Below are 21829 nucleotides of genomic sequence, written 5' to 3' on the forward strand. Positions count from 1 at the left end.
TGGTGAGAGTAAAAGAGAAGGAAGAGGTGAAAAATGGTAATCTCCATGCTGAATGGCTGCTTGCTGTAGAGTATCCCATTGTCACTACAGAAGTATATAAACAAACATCCGATGAAGTGAGCTGTAGCTCACGAAAGCTCATGCTGTAATAAATTGGTTAGTCTCTAAGGTGCCACAAGTACTCCTTTTCTTTTTACGAATACAGACTAACACGGCTGTTACTCTGAAACATGTTCAACACAATACACTACTTCTGACTTGCCTGGCCTCAGTGCTTGTGGCTAGCTCACTTTTAGCAGCACCAGCTCTTTTCTATTAACTTGTTTTTGGCAGCATGATGCAGTAGCACAAAAGACCAGCACAACTCTGGGCTGCATACAGAGTGCCACCGGGTCACAATGCTTGGTGCAACAGCAGCTACATTAACTACACTCATTTCTAGGCACCTCATTTCCAGACAGAGACTAGCAAGATGGAAGGATTTCAGCAGAAAAAGAAAGCAGCAAAAATGGTCAGAGGGGTGGACAGATGGATTTAGAAGGAAAAGAGAGACATATACACAGTTTGACTAAGGGACAGCTAAGGAGATGATAGAATAAAGTCTTTTAGGGCAGTGCAAGGGGTTATCACCTACACTAACAAAACACAAAATAAAGATGGACCGTTTTCAGGAATATCAGGAATCTTTCTTAGAAGATCTCTCTTCTCTTGGGTTATGGAACAGCCTCTCAAGATTCATAGATTCATAGATATTAAGGTCAGAAGGGACCATCATGATCATCTAGTCTGACCTCCTGCACAACGCAGGCCACAGAATCTCACCCACCCACTCTTGCGATAAACCTCTCACTATGTCTGAGCTATTGAAGTCTTCAAATCATGGTTTAAAGACGTCAAGGTGCAGAGAATCCTCCAGCAAGTGACCCGTGCCCCATGCTACAGAGGAAAACAAAAAACCCCCAGGGCCTCTTCCAATCTGCCCTGAAGGAAAATTCCTTCCCGACCCCAAATATGGCGATCAGCTGAACCCTGAGCATATGGGCAAGACTCACCAGCCAGATACCCAGGAAAGAATTCTCTGTAGTAACAGCAGCAACAGTGACCACGTTCCTCATACTTCATCAAATCTCATTTAAAAATATAGTGTAGGGGATGCACCAGCCCTTGCAGAGGGATGGGCTAGATGGCTTAACAGATTTTATTAATTTCCAGCGTCTTTGGTTGTAGTGCAGAGCACTTCCCCAAACCTATGAACAGGGATACAGATGGTTTGAGAGAGAGGAGAGGCTGGGAGGAAAAGGAAATAGAAACAAGTTGTCTTTTTTGTGGGTGGGACTGTCTCTATCCAGCTTTTGGGGAAGAAGGTGCTGCTGTGTGAGGGTTCTAGCCCCATTCAAAGTTTGTTGTATTTTTGGACAATCCCTCATTTCTTTAGATATCCCAGATCTTCATCATCATCATTCAGAGAGCAAAAGTTCTGACACAGCTGTCTTAAACCAACATGGCGATGCATCATCCCTGCTATGAATGCAGTAGCAAAAAAAGTCGGGGGGGGGGGAGGCGACAGAGCAGAATAGAACAAACCCTCAGCCATGTAAATCTTTGGTTAATGATCCCTATGTCATACAAAATGCCCACAATGCCCTGCATTCTCTCTATGTGGTTACTGCAGGATGTAAAACTTTTAAACCACTTCACACATGGTTGGAGCTGTGGTCTGGAAAAGGTAGATTATCTCTACCAGCCCCCTTTTCTTCATATCCCAAAGTGAAAAAAGAACAAAATAATCAGAGGTAAATAGGAATTCAGACATTTTCTTTGCTGAAAAAAGAGTGACGTATTAATCTAATTTCCTAAACAAACCAGACAACCTGGCACTCAAATCAGCTTACCACTTTGCACCTCTCTACAAGGATTAGCAGAGTGCCATAATTATAATGCCCAATTTGATCTATTAAAGGAGGCTTCACAGAAAGGATGACAATTCAATAGCTTAGCAGAGAGAAGGGATGAGAGAGAGCATGAGGGTTCAAGCAGACCAGCAGTGTCTTTAATTGTATTGATGCATGTTTTTATTTGTGTTATAGTAAATTTACCAAATTAGGGATGAGCACAGACTGGAACCTCAGATCCTAACCATCCTAAAAACATGGGAAAATGTACATCAAGCCCATTATTTCTAGAGTGGACTTGAAACATAACAGCCCTGAACTTGGAGGATATTAGACCTGGGTGTGAATGTCATGGCTATAAAAATCGTGCAAAAAAAGAAAGCAGGGTTATAAAAAAAGCATAATTGAATATAAATTTCAAAAAGCTTGTGCTAAGGGAGAAATGGTTTTACTTGTTACACCTGAGCAAAGCATAGTTCATCTAATCGAGTCATTAACAACCAAGAAGAATACAGATGATATTTGCAATAAGCACTTATCTCTATAGACTTAAATACTGGTGTGCACCATATTGAGAATACACTGAACTCTGAACATGACTTGCTCCAAAAGGCCAATTGTGTTTAATGGGTCATTCATCACAGGTTTTGTTTTACTCTCTCCATGTAACCTCCCTGCCCGCTACAGAAGCTTGTTACATCTATCTACAGAGAAACAGAAGAGACTATGCAGAAAATGAACCAAGAAAAGATGTAGGAATGATCTGGGGGGGGGGGGGGGGGAATATAAGAGATGATACTGTTCAAAAACCAGTCGGAGAACACTTCAACCTCCCTGGTCACTCAATTACAGACCTAAAAGTCGCAATACTCCAACAAAAAAAACCTTCAAAAACAGACTCCAATGAGAAACAGCAGAACTGGAATTAATTTGCAAACTGGACACCTTTAAATTAGGCTTGAATAAAGACTGGGTGTGGATGGGTCATTACACAAAGTAAAAACTATTTCCCCATGCTAATTTTCCCCCTACTGTTATTCACACCTTCTTAAGGAAATGGGCCACCCTGACATCACTACAAACGTTTTTTTTCTCCTGCTGATAGTAGCCCACGTTAATCGATTAGTCTTCTTATAGTTGGTATGGCAACACCCATTTTTTCATGTTCTCTGTGTTTATATATCTTCCTACTGTATTTTCCACTGCATGCATCCAATGAAGTGGGTTTTAGCCCACGAAAGCTTATGCCCAAATAAATTTGTTAGTCTCTAAGGTGCCACAAGTACTCCCCGTTCTTTTTAATACCAGTGGTAATCATGTTAGCCAGAAGAAAATGCAGTTAACTTTTGATATGTCTTCATTATTCATGATGTACTGAGGGAAATTAAGTATTAGACAAATTCAGGGAGCAGAATGTAATTACTCAAACTGGAATTTGGCCAGGACACAATGGTCTTTTACCCTTGTGGTTGCTAGGAAAGTGCCACGAGAGCCTTAGGGACCACAAGGGTTGGAAACTTTGGTTTTACATTTCATCTGAAAGATGGCAACTCCAGCAGTACATTCTCCAGTACATCGTGCTGGGGCATTCGTTCATTACTGACTCAGAGGGATGAGTGATACCTACTGAATCACCAGCCTCGCTCCCTGCAGCATTTTGGATAAATGCCTAGTAGATTCCATGTATGAGTGAATTTACCTAAACAGCAAAGAACTGATAGAATTTTACCTTACGTCTCAAAGAACAGTCTGGTTTATGCAGTTTTAACCCGCAAGTGAATATTTTCTAAGCTGCCACCCAAATGAATGTTTAGCAGAAACATCTCTGCAGCATTAATATGGTTAGATTGAAGAGACCAGTAAAAGAGAGCTAGCTTTGGCCATAATCACACAGTTTTTGCACTCCTTTTCTACAAACATCTGAACAAAGTGTTAAAATGGCACAAATATTCACAGAAAGCAGATTTCAAATGTAAAATGCACATATCTGTGGAAAATGAAGTTTAAATTCACACATGTTGAGCATTTGCACTGGACATGACTGTACGCTTACCCAGCTGGGGAATCAAAACAATACTATGTGATTAATCTGAGCAACCATAAATAAGTCACTCAGCTCAAATTTTATATAACACATACTGAATGAATCCTGGAAACAAAGTGTTTGTGATAACTTCGGAGTGTTTTCAAAATCTGCAAAAAACCCAAAACCATTGCCAATCTGACTGGAGGAAATTGATTTGCAACCAAAATGTCCACAAGCAGAAAAATGAAGCTAGATTTATCAGATAAGTCATTTGTTGTATTTTCCTCCTCCCCAATAGCAATCCATCTTTTAAATCAAAAACACAAACAGAAAAGATGCCAGAGTAATTAACCATCAGAACAGATTGCAAGGTAAACTCTCTGTCACTAAGGCCATGTCTACACTAGCATTTATGTCGGCAAAACTCTTGTCACCCAGGGGTGTGAAAAAACACACACCCAACCCCGAGTTGAGCTGGTTTTATTATGTAAACACAGGAGAGCTCTGTCCCGTCAGAACAACACGGTTACATGAGCTGTACCAATACAACTGTGCTGCTGTAAGCTTGTAAGTGTAGGCATGACCTTAGAGTCTAACTCAAGATTTGGTGCAGTGTCTTTCTAAAAGACATGCTCAAGTTCAACCACAAGTTATTTGGCTCAATGCAGAAATCACTGGATAAAGTTCCATGACCATAATGATCCCTTCTGGCCTTATAAACCTATAATTCAATTAAAAATACTTACAATGATCACAGAACCTAAACTTTTGTTGTCATCTGAGACGCATGCAAAATCGCCACCCATAGAAAGGAAGGCTTGTCCTACTTATTTGAATAAGCTCCTTTCTCTGGAGTACTATGCAGTACAGCTGCAAATACTTTTCCACTGCACAATTACTTCTTAGCTTGGTAAGGACAAATATGTTGGTCAACCTGCTAATTTCCATTTGGTGCTAGGTAACAGGTACTTAGCAAGTGCTTGCTCTTAGATATACTCTGCTATGCTATGCCCATTTCAGGCCTCCAACAAATCTCCCAGTTGAGCTGCAGTAAGTGATAAATGGCTTGCCAACCCCTTGTGCCTTTCCCTTTTACCTCCCTGGCTATAAAAGCACACACACAAGCTGGTTCAGACAAGAGCTTTTGAGGCCATGTTCCTCATGCTTGTGGCATTCAGAGTGACGACGACAGCTAGACCACCACTACAGAGTGTATTAATGCATTGCCTGGTTTCAAATGCACAAGGGACCTGTATCGACAAGGGAAGGAAGGGACAAACCCTTTCTTCTGTCTCTATTTTCATTTCTTAACTCCTATAATGCTCCCCTCAGTCTTAATTCACTGTTTGACAGAGTGCAGAGGAACTTGGCTCATGACGTGCACGTTGGTGTCACGTTTGCTAAGCCCCAGATATGCATTAACAATCCTGCATTCCCCAGTCCTAGGCACCAGTGGAGATGACAGGACAGGTTTCAGAGTAGCAGCCGTGTTAGTCTGTCTTCGCAAAAAGAAAAGGAGTACTTGTGGCACCTTAGAGACTAACCAATTTATTTGAGCATAAGCTTTCGTGAGCTACAGCTCACTTATCGGATGCATAGCAGATGCATAGTTTGTTTATTGCATCCGATGAAGTGAGCTGTAGCTCACGAAAGCTTATGCTCAAATAAATTGGTTAGTCTCTAAGGTGCCACAAGTACTCCTTTTCTTTTTGCAATACTAGGACACAGTCACTTCAGAGGCAAAAGAATTCCCCTACCTGCTTGGATATCTTCAAGGGGTGTTTCTTCTTCACCCTCTCTTTGCCTCGTTCAGTCTCTCTCTCAGAGCTCCCGGCATCGTTATTATGGCCATTTTCACTGGGCTCAGCGGACACATAGTTTTCAGATTCTCGTGGTTTCTTTCCTGGATGCCTCTCCCATTTTTCCTTTCGCTCCTGAGGCTTTAATGACATGTCCTTCTGTGGAGAGGAAAAAAATAAAGAGTAAAACCTTTACGCTCTTTGCGGTAAGGACTAGAATGTACTATATGTTTGCACAGCACCTAGCACAATGGGTTCCAACCTGTCCTTAGGTTCTAAAGCAATCTAAATGATAAATAAAAAAATTAAATAAAATACGACTTTAAGAGAGAAGCTGACAATGAGCAATCTATTCCTATACAATACAAACAAATGTTAGACTCAAGTGGGATGAATTTTCTCCAGGCTATGTGGGAAACAACTTCAGAGAACTAGTTATGACAACGAGTTCACTTCTGACTAATTCAAAAGCCACACTTCACTTATAAGCACCCAAACATCTAAACATCTCAGAAGCAAGCTCTGTAAGGTTTGCTTGGCACTAACAGTTCTGTATCATAGCTAGTGATGTATTAACCTCTGAATTGAATAAGGCATAGAGGCTCTGATTCAGAAAAGCATCCTTGTTGGGGAAAAGAAGTTTACCAAATGCGTATGCGCTTTCCTGAATAGGGATGCTTAAGTCAAAAGGATTTAAATGTGTGGTTCAAGTTAAGCAAGTGTGTAAGTGCCTCCTTGAATCAGGGCCAGAATGCACTGAAGGTAAAACACTGAAGACACTGGTATGGTGTGTAATAAAACAAAGTTAACATAGAAATATTGAGAGCGGAGAAAAGGATACATTATAGTACATTTGTGAAGAACATAATTTAGTGGGGTTAAAGAAAAAGGCACCTTAAAGAATGGAATAAAATTGATTATTGGAAAAAATACGCAAAACACACATGGAAAAATGTACGGCAAAGAACTGGCTATTACAAAAAACAACATACAAAAATACTCTATAGTTATGGCTATCTAATTCTAGACAGCTAGATTTCTGCCACACCTTTTGTGAAACCAAAACGTGTTAGCCTCTAAGGTGCCACAAGTACTCCTTGTTCTTTAAACTCTCTCAAATGCTTTGCAGACTCACCATCCCTATTAATTTTTCACATGAGCTAACTGAACCAGATTAGGAGATGCATTAAAACCTCTACTAATCAAGCCAAAACTTGTCAACTTCAGACAGTTAATCTTGGCTTCTTTTTAAATCTGCAGGCCACCCCTTCTGACTCAGTCACAATCACTTCATCAACATTCATACCCTGTGTGAATGGAGTTCACAATAGCGCACCCATTCGTTTTGGCATACACACACCTTCAATGCAGCAAGAGTTACATCAGCCTCCCATGTGTCGAAACCCAAAGCACCACACCAAAGGATGCGCTGGGAATTGGAACAAAATGCCCTGCTGGCTGCTCCATACTATTTTTTCCCTCCTTTAATTTGCAGATTGGGCTTCTAAGTATGCATCATGCTGTTTCCATTTCAAATCATTCACCACTTACAGTTTTCTTTCCTTCTGCAGTTAGATGATGTACTGACATTTTAGTGAAATGCATAAATGTATGAGTTTGAATCTGGTTCACAACAACAACAAAAAGTGGGGGAAGGGACCAGTAGGACAACTAATTTTCTATCCTCAGCTAAGTCGACACTCAATTGTTACGCACACAGCCAAATCCACTGTATAGTTTAGCATAAGGCTGTTTAAGGGGCTAGCAGCATCTCCTTCACACACACACACACACACACACACACACACACACACACACACACACACACGCTAAAGAGCGCATTGTAAAGAATCAGCAATGTCCCTTAGAATTGCAGAGCAAAATGGACTATGGTTCTGCCTGCTAAACCTGTAAGTAGGGAGAAAGCCCCAGGAAAATGGTTGCTCTCTGTAAATGTTAGAATTAGGAACTTATCTGCCTTTTTCAGTTTGAAGATCTCTCTCTAAAGCAACAGTTTGCGGTGCAACTCAGAAAAGATCACAGCCTCCCACTTGCTGGGATGTTGCTGAGACAGAAATCGACTTTTTAAGCTCCGATAACTAATCAGAAAGTAATGTAACTGGAAATTACATTGCCCTGCTAGTTAACCGATGCTCAAATAGCCATGTAAAATATTAGAAACAAAAGCCACTGGAAGAAACGTGTCTGGTTCCAACTTTTAGTATGAATTTGTGGGGAGATTTTCTAAGGCACTAACAGCACTGCCATTAGAATCTTCAGATCATATTCACTGACAAGTTCTGCTAGGTTTACAAAACCTTCCCGTACACACAGACTGGTGTCAGGAATGGTTTCATGCAACATTCACCGCTTGGAAATGCAGAGTTTTGTTCCATCACAGAAGTGAGAGTGAAATGAATTCAGGGGATGCCAGCACAACTGGATCAAAGCCAAAGAAATAATACATTTGCTTCTACTGCCCCTAGCCTCAGAGTATTTTACAAATGTTAATGAATTAAGACGCACAACACCCTGTGATGAAGGTTATTACTTGTATTTTCCTCATAAGGAAACTGAGTCTTAAAGGGAGTGAGTGGCTTGTCCAAAGTCTCAGAGCACATGCGGCAGAGCCAAGGATAGATCTCAGACCTCTCAGCCACAAGCCAGGACTACAAGTCCACTCTTCCTCCCTGAGGATATTTGAACATAACCTGGGAAGTGAAACTGTGTGCAAAGGATTGTGGGATTTGGGTCACAGGACCATTTTCAGCTATTGTGTGTCGCAGAACATAAACAATAAGGGGTTGGGAGGGGAGGTGCCCATGGAGACCTGAGGGATCCCCATCTCTGCCTCCCCACAACCTCTCTGCCCCACTGCATCCCAGCTTACCAGCCCCCAATGAGGAGGGGTCTCTGTCCCTCATAGCACAACCTTTATTCTCCCCTACCCGTCGCACTGGAGAGAGCTGGTGGGTGTCCTTTCTTTCTCACCCACTTGGCCCAGGTACATGGGGGAGGCAGCACATCATCCTTGCCTGGTTTGCAACTGGCCAGAGGAAAGCTGGATTCTGTCCCTGTGCTGGCTGAGTCTCGCACTGTGTTTGTGCTGGTGAGTAGAGAGCTCTTATCTCTCCTCAGCAGCCTCACAGAGGAAGCACTGCTCGAGATCAGCCTTCTCTTCCACCATTGCTTCTCCTGTGCGCCTTGTAAAGGAGGGGCCTGCCCAGCTATAACCTTTCCCCCAGGGTTCACAATGCACAGGCTGAAAACCCTGCTGCACAGGAAGACACAAGCCCTGTCCAGAAGAGTATATCATTTATTTAAGTAAGGCTGCGTATGCATCCGTGCTTGAGTGTAGGTGATTTTTGCCATGGGCGGCCCGTAATAGAAGCTGGGGGAGGCTAACCTCCCCAAACCTCACCCTGGCCAATTTGAAGCCTCCAGAAAAATCTCCCCCCACCATGGTGCTGGGGCCACGGCATGGGCACAGAGCTTTTCCAGTCTCAGGGCCGCAGTGGGGTGGAAAGGAGTGAGCAGGGGCGAGGCCTCGGGAGAAGAGGCGGAACGGGGCGGGACAGAACGGGGGTGGGACCATGGGCGGAACGGGGCAGGGCTTTGGGGGAAGGGGTGGAATAAGGTGGCACCGTGGTCCTGGCTGGGGCTGAGAGCTCGATCCCGGCTGATGCTGAGCTCTCAGCCCCACTCTGTGGCCCTGACTGAGCTCTCAAACCCCAACCCCAACGGCCATGGGGCGGGGGCTGGGAGCAGTGAGCAAGAGCGGGGTCTTGGCTGGAAGAGCCAGGGCAGGGGGCTAGCCTCACCCACCACCCATGATTCTCACAAAGCCTGGGTGCATACCTAAGGTACACTGGATCACTGCAATGGACTCTATGCAAAGATGGACTTTCATTCAACTGCTAGTAAGCAGTGCTTCTTGGTGGCTCCAGCACACAATACCAATGTTCCATGATCTGTAGTGGAGGCCTGTGGACTTCTGGATTGAATTTCAGGTGCTGGCTTGGATCCATAATATGGTTCCTCAATGGCTCGGGACATTCCCACCTGAGAAGCTACCTCTCACCTTGTGCCACACTGCAGCCACATGGAGAGGGAGCTGGTGACAAAACATTACCCACACATGGCTCTTGGTTTTGGAACCAGATCCTTCCTCCCGCGTCTAAAAGAGCCCATGTCTAATAACCTTCATGCCGTGCTGCAAGGTGCATCTATTTGCTCTGGCTGTTGCAGAGAGGCAACTTGATGGGGTTCAGGGCTACCTGAGGGAGGAGTGTTCTGTCAGGGAGTGAGTTTTCCTAGTCATCTTTGGGGGGTGGAGGAAGTAACCTATTTACTATTGTTCCTGTAAATGTGTGTGAGGGGTGCTGAGGGGTTTGGATTCTATATAAATCTACATACCTATATAGGGTAATGCTTCACCGTACATGCCATTTTATTATAGCCTTTTGACAATTAAATGGAGGGGGGCAAACACACTGGAGATTTATGCACAGCTGACACCATGTTCTCTGTTTGATTAGGAAAGAACAATCAGCCCTAGAGGTCCTTGGCTCTGAAACTCAAATCCACAGCTTTTCGCTGGCCAGAGTTATCACTGCATGTTTGCTCAACCCAGGCTCAAACTTTCCCTTAATCCTCCTAGTTTATCCTGCACTTTGAGATTTCAGAGAGTGTAAGAAAGGCGGGGGTGGGAATATCCGTCACATGAGAGGACTCTCTGGGAGCCGGAGAAGTAAAAGCAACACAGTTAGAGGAAAAACATCCAGCATGCTGTGGTAGAGAAGACAGAATGATACTTTAGTTTTAACTAAATAGAAATGCCCTTAACTTCCAAACAGCATTTAACATTACTAGGGCCTGGTCTATGCTGCAAAGTTTTGGCAGCATAGCTATGGTGGCTGGGGGCGGGCTGGGAGAAACACTTTTCTAGAGGCATAGCTAATGTTGTTTCGGGGGAGGTGGTGAAGCTATGCTGGCAGAAGAATTCCATCTGCCAGCTTTCACTGCATCTGCACAAGGGAGCTGCCAGGATAACTATACTGGCCAAGGTTCTATAGCGTAGAAAAGCCCTTGCTTTCATACATGGCGAAGTTAAAGTCCTGCATGGTTCACCTAACTCTGAGGTAGAGATGGGAGAAGGTTGCAAATATTAAAAAGCAAAGCCAATAGCTAATTACATTCCATTATCCTCAGAATGCCCCTCTCCTCCTATTCCTAAGGTAATGGTTCCCAAACTTTTTGACTGCACGACCCCATTTTGAGAAGAATTGATTCCGACCACCCTAAAATGACATCACTAGATTCATGGCTACAGGCTGAATCAAATGCTGTGCCTCCAGCGGCCGCCTACAAAAATATGTGCTTTACGAAATCTCCTCCTCCACACTGCATGGCCTCATACGTATGGTGCATGGCCTTTTGTAGAGGAGGTCTGGATGTGTTTGAATTTGGGCTGTCTATTCAATTGGGATCACGACCCACCTAATGATGACATGACCCCACTTGAGGTTGAGACCCACAGTTTGGGAACCACTTCCTTAAGAGATCACATAGGCACATTTATTAAAAGGGAAGGGGGCCTGCCAGATCTCTCTCCACCATCACCTCCCAGGCTGTGCATTACAGCGGCTATCACTTTGGCTGGGGAACATGGAACGCTGGCTCCAGTGGTCAAAGAGGGATGACTTGAGAGAAATGTGAAAAACTGCTCCCTTCTATGACTGAGTCTCTTTGTGTCTAGACAGTGTCCCCACAGCCCGGCAGAGCAGGGAGCAAAGGACTGGTCCCCAGCCTTAAGCACCACGCGCCCTTCTGTGAGGGTTGTCACTCAACTAGTCAGTGAGTCTGTCAGGTCTGTTTTTGAAAAATCCTGGAGAACTACTGGTCCCTAGATATGAATTATATCACTCTCTCTCTTAGGTATTTCTAATGCTGCTATCTCTGTGGAAACTAAGCACTGAATTACAACATACACTGCATGTTACTCATTATTGTTATGACTTAGTATTTATGAGCTTTCTAAGTGTAGAGAGCACTTTACAAATGCATAGAAGATGAGGTCCCTACCAAGAGAAGCCTACAATCCATTTCAGATGGATAAAAGTAATACAGGAGCTATCCATTCAAATGGAAAATATTGGCAAGGAGATTTACATGAGGCTATATGAAAGAAGGGCCCTTGGCAGACAAGGCGGGAGAGACTGTTCCAAGAACAGCCGCCAACATAAAAGATGATGTGAAGCCAACAGGGAGAGGAGATGAAGGGAGTTAATAAGGACAGAGCAAGGGGGAGGAAAGTAGGGTATGAGGGGGAGGTAACTAAAACAGAGATTTAGGCTGGAGTGTGATTCTGTAGAGCCTTGAAGTTGGGGACAATGAGTGGGAGCTTGGTGTGATAAGAGAAGAAAACGAATGAAGAGAATGAAGATGAAAGTAATATGTTTAGAGCAGTAAGAGAGGAAGAGATTTTTGAAAGCCTTACTTCGGACAGACTGCAGGGGTAGGGAAGTCAGTGAGGAGGGAGGAGGAGGACACAATAGTTAAGGTATGACCAAGGCAGGGAGTTAGGCATAGCAACAGCTCATCAAAAAGCTGATTGAGCAAGGATCAGGCTGTCTACACCTGCAGAGTTTTTGCGCAGTCATTTTCAACGATGATAGGGAACCGGTGAAAGAAAAGCGCTGGTTTGTGTACTCATTTCATTCCTCAGGCATCAGAGAGCGTTTACATTTGCAGCACTTCCATCCATGATGAGAGCAGCGCACTGAGGGCAGCTTTCCCACCGTGCAGCTCTCTCCATTTTGATGATGGGTCTTGTGGGAAGGGAGGGCGCAGGGCATCCTGGGTCCCTGCACAGCCTCCTCTCCCCAAACACTGATCAGCTCCAGTAGCTCAGCATTGCTCCGAACAGGGGATCATTTGCTCCGTGGAGCAGCCATTGTCACCTGGCCAGACGATAAGTGAGCACTTGCACATCACCACAAAAGCATCACTGGTAAGAGCTGTACGCCTCTCGTGGAGGTGGTTTTCTTTTTGCAATGAAATTTCTGAGTTTCACTGCAAAAAGTCATTGGCAAATGTAGATGGTCCCACGTTTTTTGTGCAACGCCCTCAGACTCACAAATCTCAAAACCCCATCAGGACAATTTGGGAGGCAGATTGTTGGACTCTCCAGCTGCAGGTTTGGGGAGGGCAGGGAGTTCTCACCTTTCCTTTAATACAACACACATTTGTTTGTTTTACTTTCCCGCCCTCTCTTCTCCCCTACTGTGAAACTGACTGAAAGTGTAACTCAAACCTTTGGCCTTTCAGCCAGCGCAACTAAAGCTTTAAAGAAGAGTAGCCTGTATTTGAAAAGGCTTTCACACTTTGACCCTCAATTCAGGCAATGCAATCAATATCAATTAAAATGAATGCAAGTAAAATCCTTGCTTGTTTAACCCTAGACTACAATTCCACCCTGCCAGACGACATAGTCCAGACTAATTCAGGTGTTACTTCTGTGTGTGTGAGGTTGGCTCTGATCCTGTCAAATGTCTGGCTCAAGAATAAGAGGACTGCCTGATAGATAACCTTGGAAAGGTTAAGCCATTTGAAGCTGCCAGTGGTTTGCAGGTTTATGATGCATGCTTTAGCTTAAAAACCATAGAAATCAGCATAATGAAAATAGTCATATTTATTACCAGAGACTGGGATCCTATTTACCAGTGGAAATCTGAAGAGCAAACTATCATGTACTCTAAATGAACCGCCTTGTGCTGCGTCTTCTGCATGTATGCAGGCTCCAAGCACATCCCTAGCAGATTAGCGTGCCACTGTAGTCTCCTGCCTCATGCCCTGCAGATTCCTGGAAATAATTCAGTCACAGACAAAGTCTTGGAAACAGTATTCCCCCTCCCCTGGGGCCTAAATAGCATTCAGCTCCTCAAAATGCCCCTTTGTGCTCACCCCTCAGGTGGACGGTTCACAGTTGTCCGCCTTGGGACCGTGGTCTGTCGACTCTTCCCTCAGGTTCAAGGGTTTCACAGTGCTCCTGCCTGGGGCTGTGCCCTGGCTGAGTTCTCCGTCTCAGGCCTAGACTATGCCTAAAACGTAGGTCGACTTAGCTACCTTGTGGGGAGTGAAAACCGTCGTCAGTCGCTGTAACGAGCGTCTACAGCGTATAGCTGCAGTGCTGCAACTGTGAGCCCTGACAGTGCAGAGAGAGCCTCAGCAGCTCCCTCCCTTGACTGGGGTTGGGGCCTCCCATTTCGTTACTCACCCTGTCAACCAGTTACTCTCTTCACACTGCCCCGGTGGTTCTAACAACCCCCAACACAGGAGAGAGGGGGGACTCGCCCAGCCCACTCTATCAGACTCCTGGTCCCGGGAGGAATTGGGTCAGGATTTTCCTATACCTCCCTCCTCCAGCCATCGACTAGTCCCCAGGACTACCTTCCTCTCTCCCAATGGCTACTTCAGTCATTATTTTATTTTTGCTTCATCTGCTTGCCCTGGACACATGGAATAGCGTAACTGGCCTCTCAAGCTACCTCCTATGGCCTTAAAGGGCCAATACCCATTACATTTGCCAAGAATCAACCCCTTTCCTGCTGACAATGAAGACGTACCAGGAACGTGCCGCAGCTATGAAGGCATTTTTTTGCCTCATGGAAATGGTACCTTCCAGGCAAAACAGACAAGATAATGTAGTTTAAGAAGTTCAATATAGCAGTTCAATAAACTTTTCTTTATAACTGGCCTGAACTCGCAATATTTATTAAATTTGTGCAAGTGTCTCCAAATTAATCCACAGATTTGGTCTGGCCTATTCTATTCAGATTCTTATACCACACACCTGACCCTTGTGTTTGAGTTCTCTATTAGTAGTTCATTAATCTTGTGGCGGGCATTTGTCACAAATGCTTCTTTTTTTGTTTTCTCCATTCTTCTCTGGCTAAGCAGAATAGCTTGTGGCATTACCAAGTACCTGAAACTAAAAGAATTATTTTTTCTTAATTACAAGTAACTTCTGTGGAATATAAACATCAAACCCATCTCTGCAGCAGTAACTGTATTTGTTGTATAACTTCTGCTCATGTGTATGTGTGCACAAGGGAGTTTTTGCCCATATTTTGGCACAAATATTCCTAACAATCACCCACTGATGAGATGGCTGAAAAATCCATTGAACCCACATTCTGCAGGTCCCTCAAGACAGGGAACAATTTCTCACCATGCAGGGGAGGGTGCATTTTTTCCCCTTCCTTTTGATTCTCTGCAGGATTTCAGAGCCTGTGAATGCCTCACTGCAAGGAATTGCACACGTCTTCCCTGCTACCTACTGACAGGCACACCATACAGCTATTAAAACTCCCACAGGTGCTTGCTGTCCATCAGAAAGGAAATGATGCCATCAGTAATTCCTCTAGTGATGGCAGTAAATGCCCAACGAGCACTCACAGAATTACTGTCAGTGGAAAGTGTGTCAGAGAGCAAGGGAGCTTAAATGATTGAAGGGAAGCCAGGGCACCATTTTCAGGTAGATGAAATGAGGCATATTGTGAGACTAGCCTGCCTAGCTTTCACAGTCTACAGAGTGCTGAAAGAGATCTCCATTCACCAGGCACCACAAGGCCAACCTGCTCAGTTTCCACAATAAAAGCATGTTTGGCACAGTGCTGCTTTCAGCCAGCACCATGAGATCAGCCTGCCTGGTTTATGGGGCGTATAAAGGATGCACAGACAAGCCTGTGTTTGTTGACAGTGCCTGCTTCAACTCATTTCAGCTGCACTGCCATTTTGTACAAACTCTGAGAATGAAGAGCACGCTCCCTAGGGCGCTGATGAGAGGAGGTGGGATTTTATTTCTGCGTGAATCCAGCCCTTGTGGAAAAATGCCCAGTCAGCAGCCTTGAAAGACAATTCCAAAAGGTAGGCACAGCCACGGCAGGAGCATGGCAAGCTTCCCCCAAGGCGCCCCGTCAACTTGCCATAGAAAGACTGTCTTCAGCAACGAAAAGGTGGTGTGTTTGCCATGGTCTATTCATTTGCAGGCAAGGGTGCCAATTGTGATTATGGTCTTGTCCACTGAAAACTGGACAGAAGCCATCAACTCATATCATGTAGGCCACTGATCATCAGATGGTAAATTTCTGTCCCTACTGACCATGCACCAGCAATCTAAATGCTTTATATATTCCATTATCAACACCTCTGAGCCACCATCCATTCCTCTCCTCTGCCCCTCACCATTCACCTCCCTTCTGTACATTAATAATAGTTTGTGCTCTAGTCCAGTGCTACTCAAAGTGGTGGTCCGTAGACTGGTGCTGGTCCGCGCGCCATCAGCTGCCTGCCTGCGCGCATATTGGAAGAAAAAAAATTGCTGGTCCCCCACATCAGATAGCTTGAGAAGCACTGCTCTAGTCTACAGCACCTTCCAGCAGGGGATCTCTCAGTATTTTACAAACAATAGAAAAAGCCTCAGAGAGCCCACATGCTATTCTCATTTTACAGACAGGGAACCAGGCCCACAGAGGTGAAAGGGCTTGTTCAGGGTCAGCAATAGAACCCAGGAGTCCTATACTTTTGCACCATGAAGACAAGAAATAATAAGTAATGCAAATGACAGCTTGGGGCTGCATTATTCTCAGCCAGTAACTTCATGACTCACAAGCCAGCCTTCTCTCACCTAGCAGCAGTGGGATTGGAAGGGAAGGAAGTTCACTGCTTAAAATTCAGGGGGAGAGGAGGGGTCGGGGGAGAAAATTTGTCACCCTTTCCTTCTGTCAGAGGCAGCTCACAACCCAAATGCTCCAGCGTCAGCACCTGGAGCCCAGAAAATCGTGAGGCCAACGCTGAGCTGCCCAAGGACAAGAGGGCCAGGTACTCTTTTGGCACAAGCAAGTCAGTCAGCTGGACATTCCTACCATCACCAATTATCAGCTTATACCGGTCCGGAAAGAGAAAGCAGGAGGATGCTGTTGAGTTACAGATGCCTGCAGCACGTTTGCTACTATAGCCCAGCACTTGTAAACGTATTTGTCTATTCGTTTAAAATTAATGGCAAAATGAGAAAAAGCTCTTTGTCAATGGAATTCTTTTGCCCTATTGAAAGATGGAGGCCATGCATTTATGAACTGGATTCTGGACGTCTGGCTGAGATGACTGCAACCTGTGGCTGAAATTTTCAAAAGCCGATACCTAAAGTAGGTTCCTAAATCCATATCTAGGCACTTAAATGACCTGATCTTCAAAAGTGCAGAACATCCACCATCTCCCATTGACATCATAACTGTATTGATTCCAATGTAAGCTGGAACATACTCAACACTTTTAAAAATCAGGCCACTTAATTAGGTGCGTAGCTATGGATTTAGGAGCATAACTTGAGGGATGTCTGTCTGTTTGTGCGTGGTTGGGTTGTTTTTAAATCTTGACCTATGGTTTTGTTTAACAATTTCATCCTGCGAAAAAACAAACTCAAAATTAAAATTTATTACCCAGTGATAGTGTGAGTCACAAGTGTTGCCTCCATTTATTATTTTACATTTGTGCTTTTAAAATGTAGCTATGAAAAATAATAATTCCCCTAAGAACACACCACATAAGGAAAGAATGACTCTGCAGACAATGAAAGCTATTTTAGTTGCAAACAAACACTAGAGGAGATTTTACTATCCTTGCTGTGCCCTCAGCACTGGACTATAGCACAGGGAAAAGCTGCACTATTTATGGAAATCTGGGACAACAAATGCATTATGTTAAAACCAAAGATTCCACTACAACAGTTTTCAGTTCAGCTACCCAGTGTGTTTATAAAAAATATTAAGCAATTTATCCTCTGGTAATTTCTTTTGACTGGGAAGCAGGGAAATTATTTTAGGATCGATCCACTGGTAAGAAATATGTAAAGAAATCCATCTGCAAAAATCACTCGTCCAAGGCACTTCACTCTCTGAGATGACCCGAACCTCACAGAATGAAGTTCTGGTGCTTCACTGGAGAACAGTCAACAAGCCAGTGGTGGTCATGGCACTTACTAAGAGTAGAATACTTTTTGCTCTTTTATTATTTGATGGAATCCCTTCCAGAACAGTGAGAAATAAGGAATAAAAGGTACTAACAAAAAGACATGGCCAGAACGTTTATCCTATGGGAATGACTGACAGGTTAAATATCACCCTGTTCTTGGGGTGTCCTGTGTGCTCTGAATATTTTCCAAACTTCATGTATCTTACTGAAGACCAAACTATGCAGTTCTAAAATGAGTTTGCAGAGTGATTCCATCTGCTGAAAAGACTGACCGATATTTTCATGATTATATTGAACGGTGTCACATGCAGCTCTAGCTGCACCCTTCCTCCTAGCAAAAATTTAGGCCAATGTTTTTATACCTACTCTTGTCCTTTCTACTGCACAGCACTGAATTGGTTTCCACTGAAACAGAGGCTGGCTGTAGGTCTAAAGCCGTCATCTCTGCCATCAGCTGTTTTTCTCCCATGTATAGAGCATTGGTGTATGGGATGTATTTGGGTGCAATATCTCTATAAATAGTTGCTAGAATAAATAATCTTCATCCAAATGTTGCCAAATATCCATGTGGTTCCAAAGGACAATTCCAAACACCCTAACAGCCACGTCAGAATGAGTTATCCATTCATATCCCAAACAATCACTGATAAAAGGGAGAAATACACCAGGATAGTCAACAATTTTAATGTATTTTATGTTATAATACAGTTAATTCAGAAAGCATAAAGGTCATTAATAGATTGTCACATGTTTGCAGACAGCAGCAATTTCAAACTATGCAATTTTAAAATTGCATGTCAGTCTCTCAACTTCCAGCTGTTATCTCAACATTAGATAAACACAAAGCAAAGGTTACACCATCATTTAAACCAGCTTATGTACTGCATCTGGTAACACAAACCATTTATTAAATTCTAATTACACATATATTACTTTTACAACTCTTATTAAAATACCAGGGAAAACAAGGGCAAAGCCGTTTAAAAAAGAAAAGATCAACAGTTTAGAGAAAGTGGCAATCAAGGTTATTCTTTTCAATGTGGCAAATCCGCAGTGAGTTGCTGTTTCTATTCACTTCATCTCAAATCTCCGCTGATTTACGATAGTCTCTCTCAAATCCACAACTGCATCTTGTTAACATCACACCAGCTGGTGCCACATATAGCTTTCAGCCTCGATTTTGTTTAAGTGCTTTATAGATGCTTAACGTATAGATCCTGACGTCTGCTTAAAATGATTGTCTGATTAGAGAATTAAAATGTTTGGTGCCCATCCAATGCACTCGCTGAGGATGCTCTTGTTACAAGCTTGCAGACACAAAATAGACATAAAAATAAGGACTTCCACTGAAGTCTATGAATTTCTTCAGATGTATAAGTGTGATGATCTCCAATAAATCTTTAGAGGACATCAAGTCAATTTACCCTGGTTTCTACGGATTCATAGATTCTAAGGATAGGATTTTAAGGTTTTTATGATCCTCCAGACTAACCTCCTGCATAACACAAACCAAGGAACTTAATCCACAATGGCTTTGATTATGGCAGTGGTTCTCAAACTTTTGTACTGGTGACCCCTTTCAAATAGCAAGCCTCTGGGTGTGATCCCCCCCCTTATAAATTAAAAATACTTTTTAATATATTTAACACCATTATAGGTGCTGGATGCAAAGTGAAGTTTGGGGTGGAGGCTGATAGCTCACGACTCCCCCATGTAATAACCTCATGACCCCCTGATGGGTTCCGACCCCCAGTTTGAGAACCCCTGGATTATGGGGAGTTTTGGAAAGCGTTCCAACCAAAGTATAGCCCTATTCAAACACAACAAAAACAAAAACCACCTGTATCACCAGACTCCCTTTCTCATCCGCAGTCCGGGGAAGTACTGAGAACCAACAACTCCAGGTTATTTATTCTGACTCCAATCGTCAGTTGCACAGTATGTGACTTCAACCAGAGATGAAGCAGCTCAGCCCCAAGAACAGGCTTTGAAGCAGGATAGACCAGCAACATCCTTTTGTACAGGAGAGGTATCCTGCAGTGACAGCAATGCTATCTTGGCAGCATAATGCCTCTCTAATTCCGAACGCATCCTTTGCCAGAAATGAATTTCACACAGGGAAATTCCATGTTTTAGCATTAAAGAATTTCAGCTGAGAACAGCAAAGCCTAGAGGATTTCCACTGAAATGTGATGGGATTTGGGCTCCTTTGAAAACACCACCACCAGTCTCATTTCCATCCCTCTTCCCCCTTTTTCTATGTGAGTGAGAGTGGCAAGTAGAGGGCCGGGGTGGTGCTTTGGGGAGGACATGCTACTGGGGGATCAACAAGAGACACCCCACCCATTTTAACATCTTAGCATACTTGGTCCGGTCAGTTTGTAGCACGCAAGGTGGGCAAGAACTAATTAATGGGTATGTTCATTAACGTTCTTGATAGGACTAAAATTAGTGCTCTTTGTGGTTAGCCTTACCAGACATTAAGGAAAGTGCAACCGGCATTACCCTGCAGAATTGTAAACATTTAAGGCTCTAGAGTGGACAAACAACAACAACAAAGCAGCTCCGGAAGGAGGAACATGTGCAGAATCAAAATGATGTGGTTCACTTACCCAAGCATGTAAAATAAGGCCTCAGGCACACTTAGCTGACAGGGGGATAACTGATTGTAGAGAAAGACATTGGCTGAGCAGGTGCAATCAATCACTCCTGCCTGCAGTCTCACCAAACCCAGTGTGAACTGTGCCATTTTAATTCTGCTCTGCTGCCTGCTTTTCATAGCAGGGTTTTGGTCTGAGCACAGAGTGCTGAACAGAGGCCTTTGCAAGCTACTGCCTCCGTCTTCTCAACCTGCACCGTTTAAATCATTCGTTTTCCCTTTTGTTCTGTTTTTGATCCCGTAAGTGGTGCTAGCTTTACTATCTGCACTGACAGCCCCCCAACCAGAAAGGAGGACCCTATCTATTTGTTAATCCTTTCTGAAATAATTCCCTAGCAATAAGAGAGTGAGGAGTTACAACATGGAGTTTTCAAAGCCTCAGTGAGGCCAACACAATGGAGGAAGCCCATCATGTTTTACTTGCCTCACAAGCAACAACTACAATTAAGAATTAGTCAGAAAGAAAGAGGTTAAGACAGAACAGATTCAGGTAGGATGATTGGAGAACAGACTTCAGTAGGGAGGGGATCAGTTTCTAAACAGCAGTACCACAGCTGACAGTAAGCACTTTTCCAAGGGCTAACTCCTTACTCATGCAGATAACCAAAACTATCAAGACCATCTACAATATGGGGCCATCTAGTGGCTCCCAATGTTACAATAATGTGAGCGAAAGAGCCAAGAACTCCTGGGTTCTAATCCCGCTTCTGCCACTGACTCAGTGTGTGCCAAACACTTATCTGCTTTTTACAGACACAGAGGCTAATGGTTGCAGGACACCCAGAGATGCTGTGATAATTAACATCTGTAAAGCGCTTCCAAGGTGAAAAGAACCATCAACAAACTTAGTACTGTTTATTAACAAAGGTCTCCCACTGCCATCATACTGGTTATCCACAACCTTTTTTGCTAGTCTATTAATGTGGCACATTACATCTGCACTAAGCAATGTAGCCTCATCTTGTGCATGGCTGATACCTAAATTTGCCTCCCCAGACAGGTTGTTGGAGGAGGATCTATATAAGTGGCACAGCAAGAGCTCTCCTTCCAATCTCCATCTCAGGAGCCTGTTGCTAAGCAACTAAGTGTCTCATATCTGCAATATACATCCTTTGCCACCAGCCCAGAGAGCAGGTTCTGAGTGTATTCCAAATACAGGACCCCTATAGGGTAGAGCTTCTGTTTTGTGTGGATCTTAATAATACTAATAATTTTATGCATAAAGCACTCCCTGCCAAGGAGCTCAGGGAGCCGTATGATGGTAAAGACAGTCAGGTCAAATAAAAGGCAATAATAAGAACAAAAATCTCCACAAACAAACCAAGGAGGAGAGTGGAAAAATTCCACATTCCAGGGCCAAGAGTGACCAAAATGAAGAATACATTTGAAAAAGAGTCGTCCGTCCCCCACATGTGTGTTT

General features: G+C 43.7%; 1 protein-coding gene across 10 annotated transcripts in view; it reads right to left on the bottom strand.

Moving 5' to 3' along the window:
* FBRSL1 (fibrosin like 1) overlaps window positions 1-21829 on the bottom strand; it is a 757721-nt gene that overhangs the window by 535775 nt on the left and 200117 nt on the right. For all 10 annotated transcript variants that reach the window (XM_073313637.1, XM_073313631.1, XM_073313632.1 and 7 more), the window contains exon 2: window positions 5676-5876. In XM_073313637.1, the coding sequence (XP_073169738.1) occupies window positions 5676-5876 (201 nt within the window). The remainder of the gene's footprint in view (window positions 1-5675; window positions 5877-21829) is intronic.

Source organism: Lepidochelys kempii, chromosome 15 (assembly GCF_965140265.1).
Source record: "Lepidochelys kempii isolate rLepKem1 chromosome 15, rLepKem1.hap2, whole genome shotgun sequence".
NCBI lineage: Eukaryota > Metazoa > Chordata > Testudines > Cheloniidae > Lepidochelys > Lepidochelys kempii.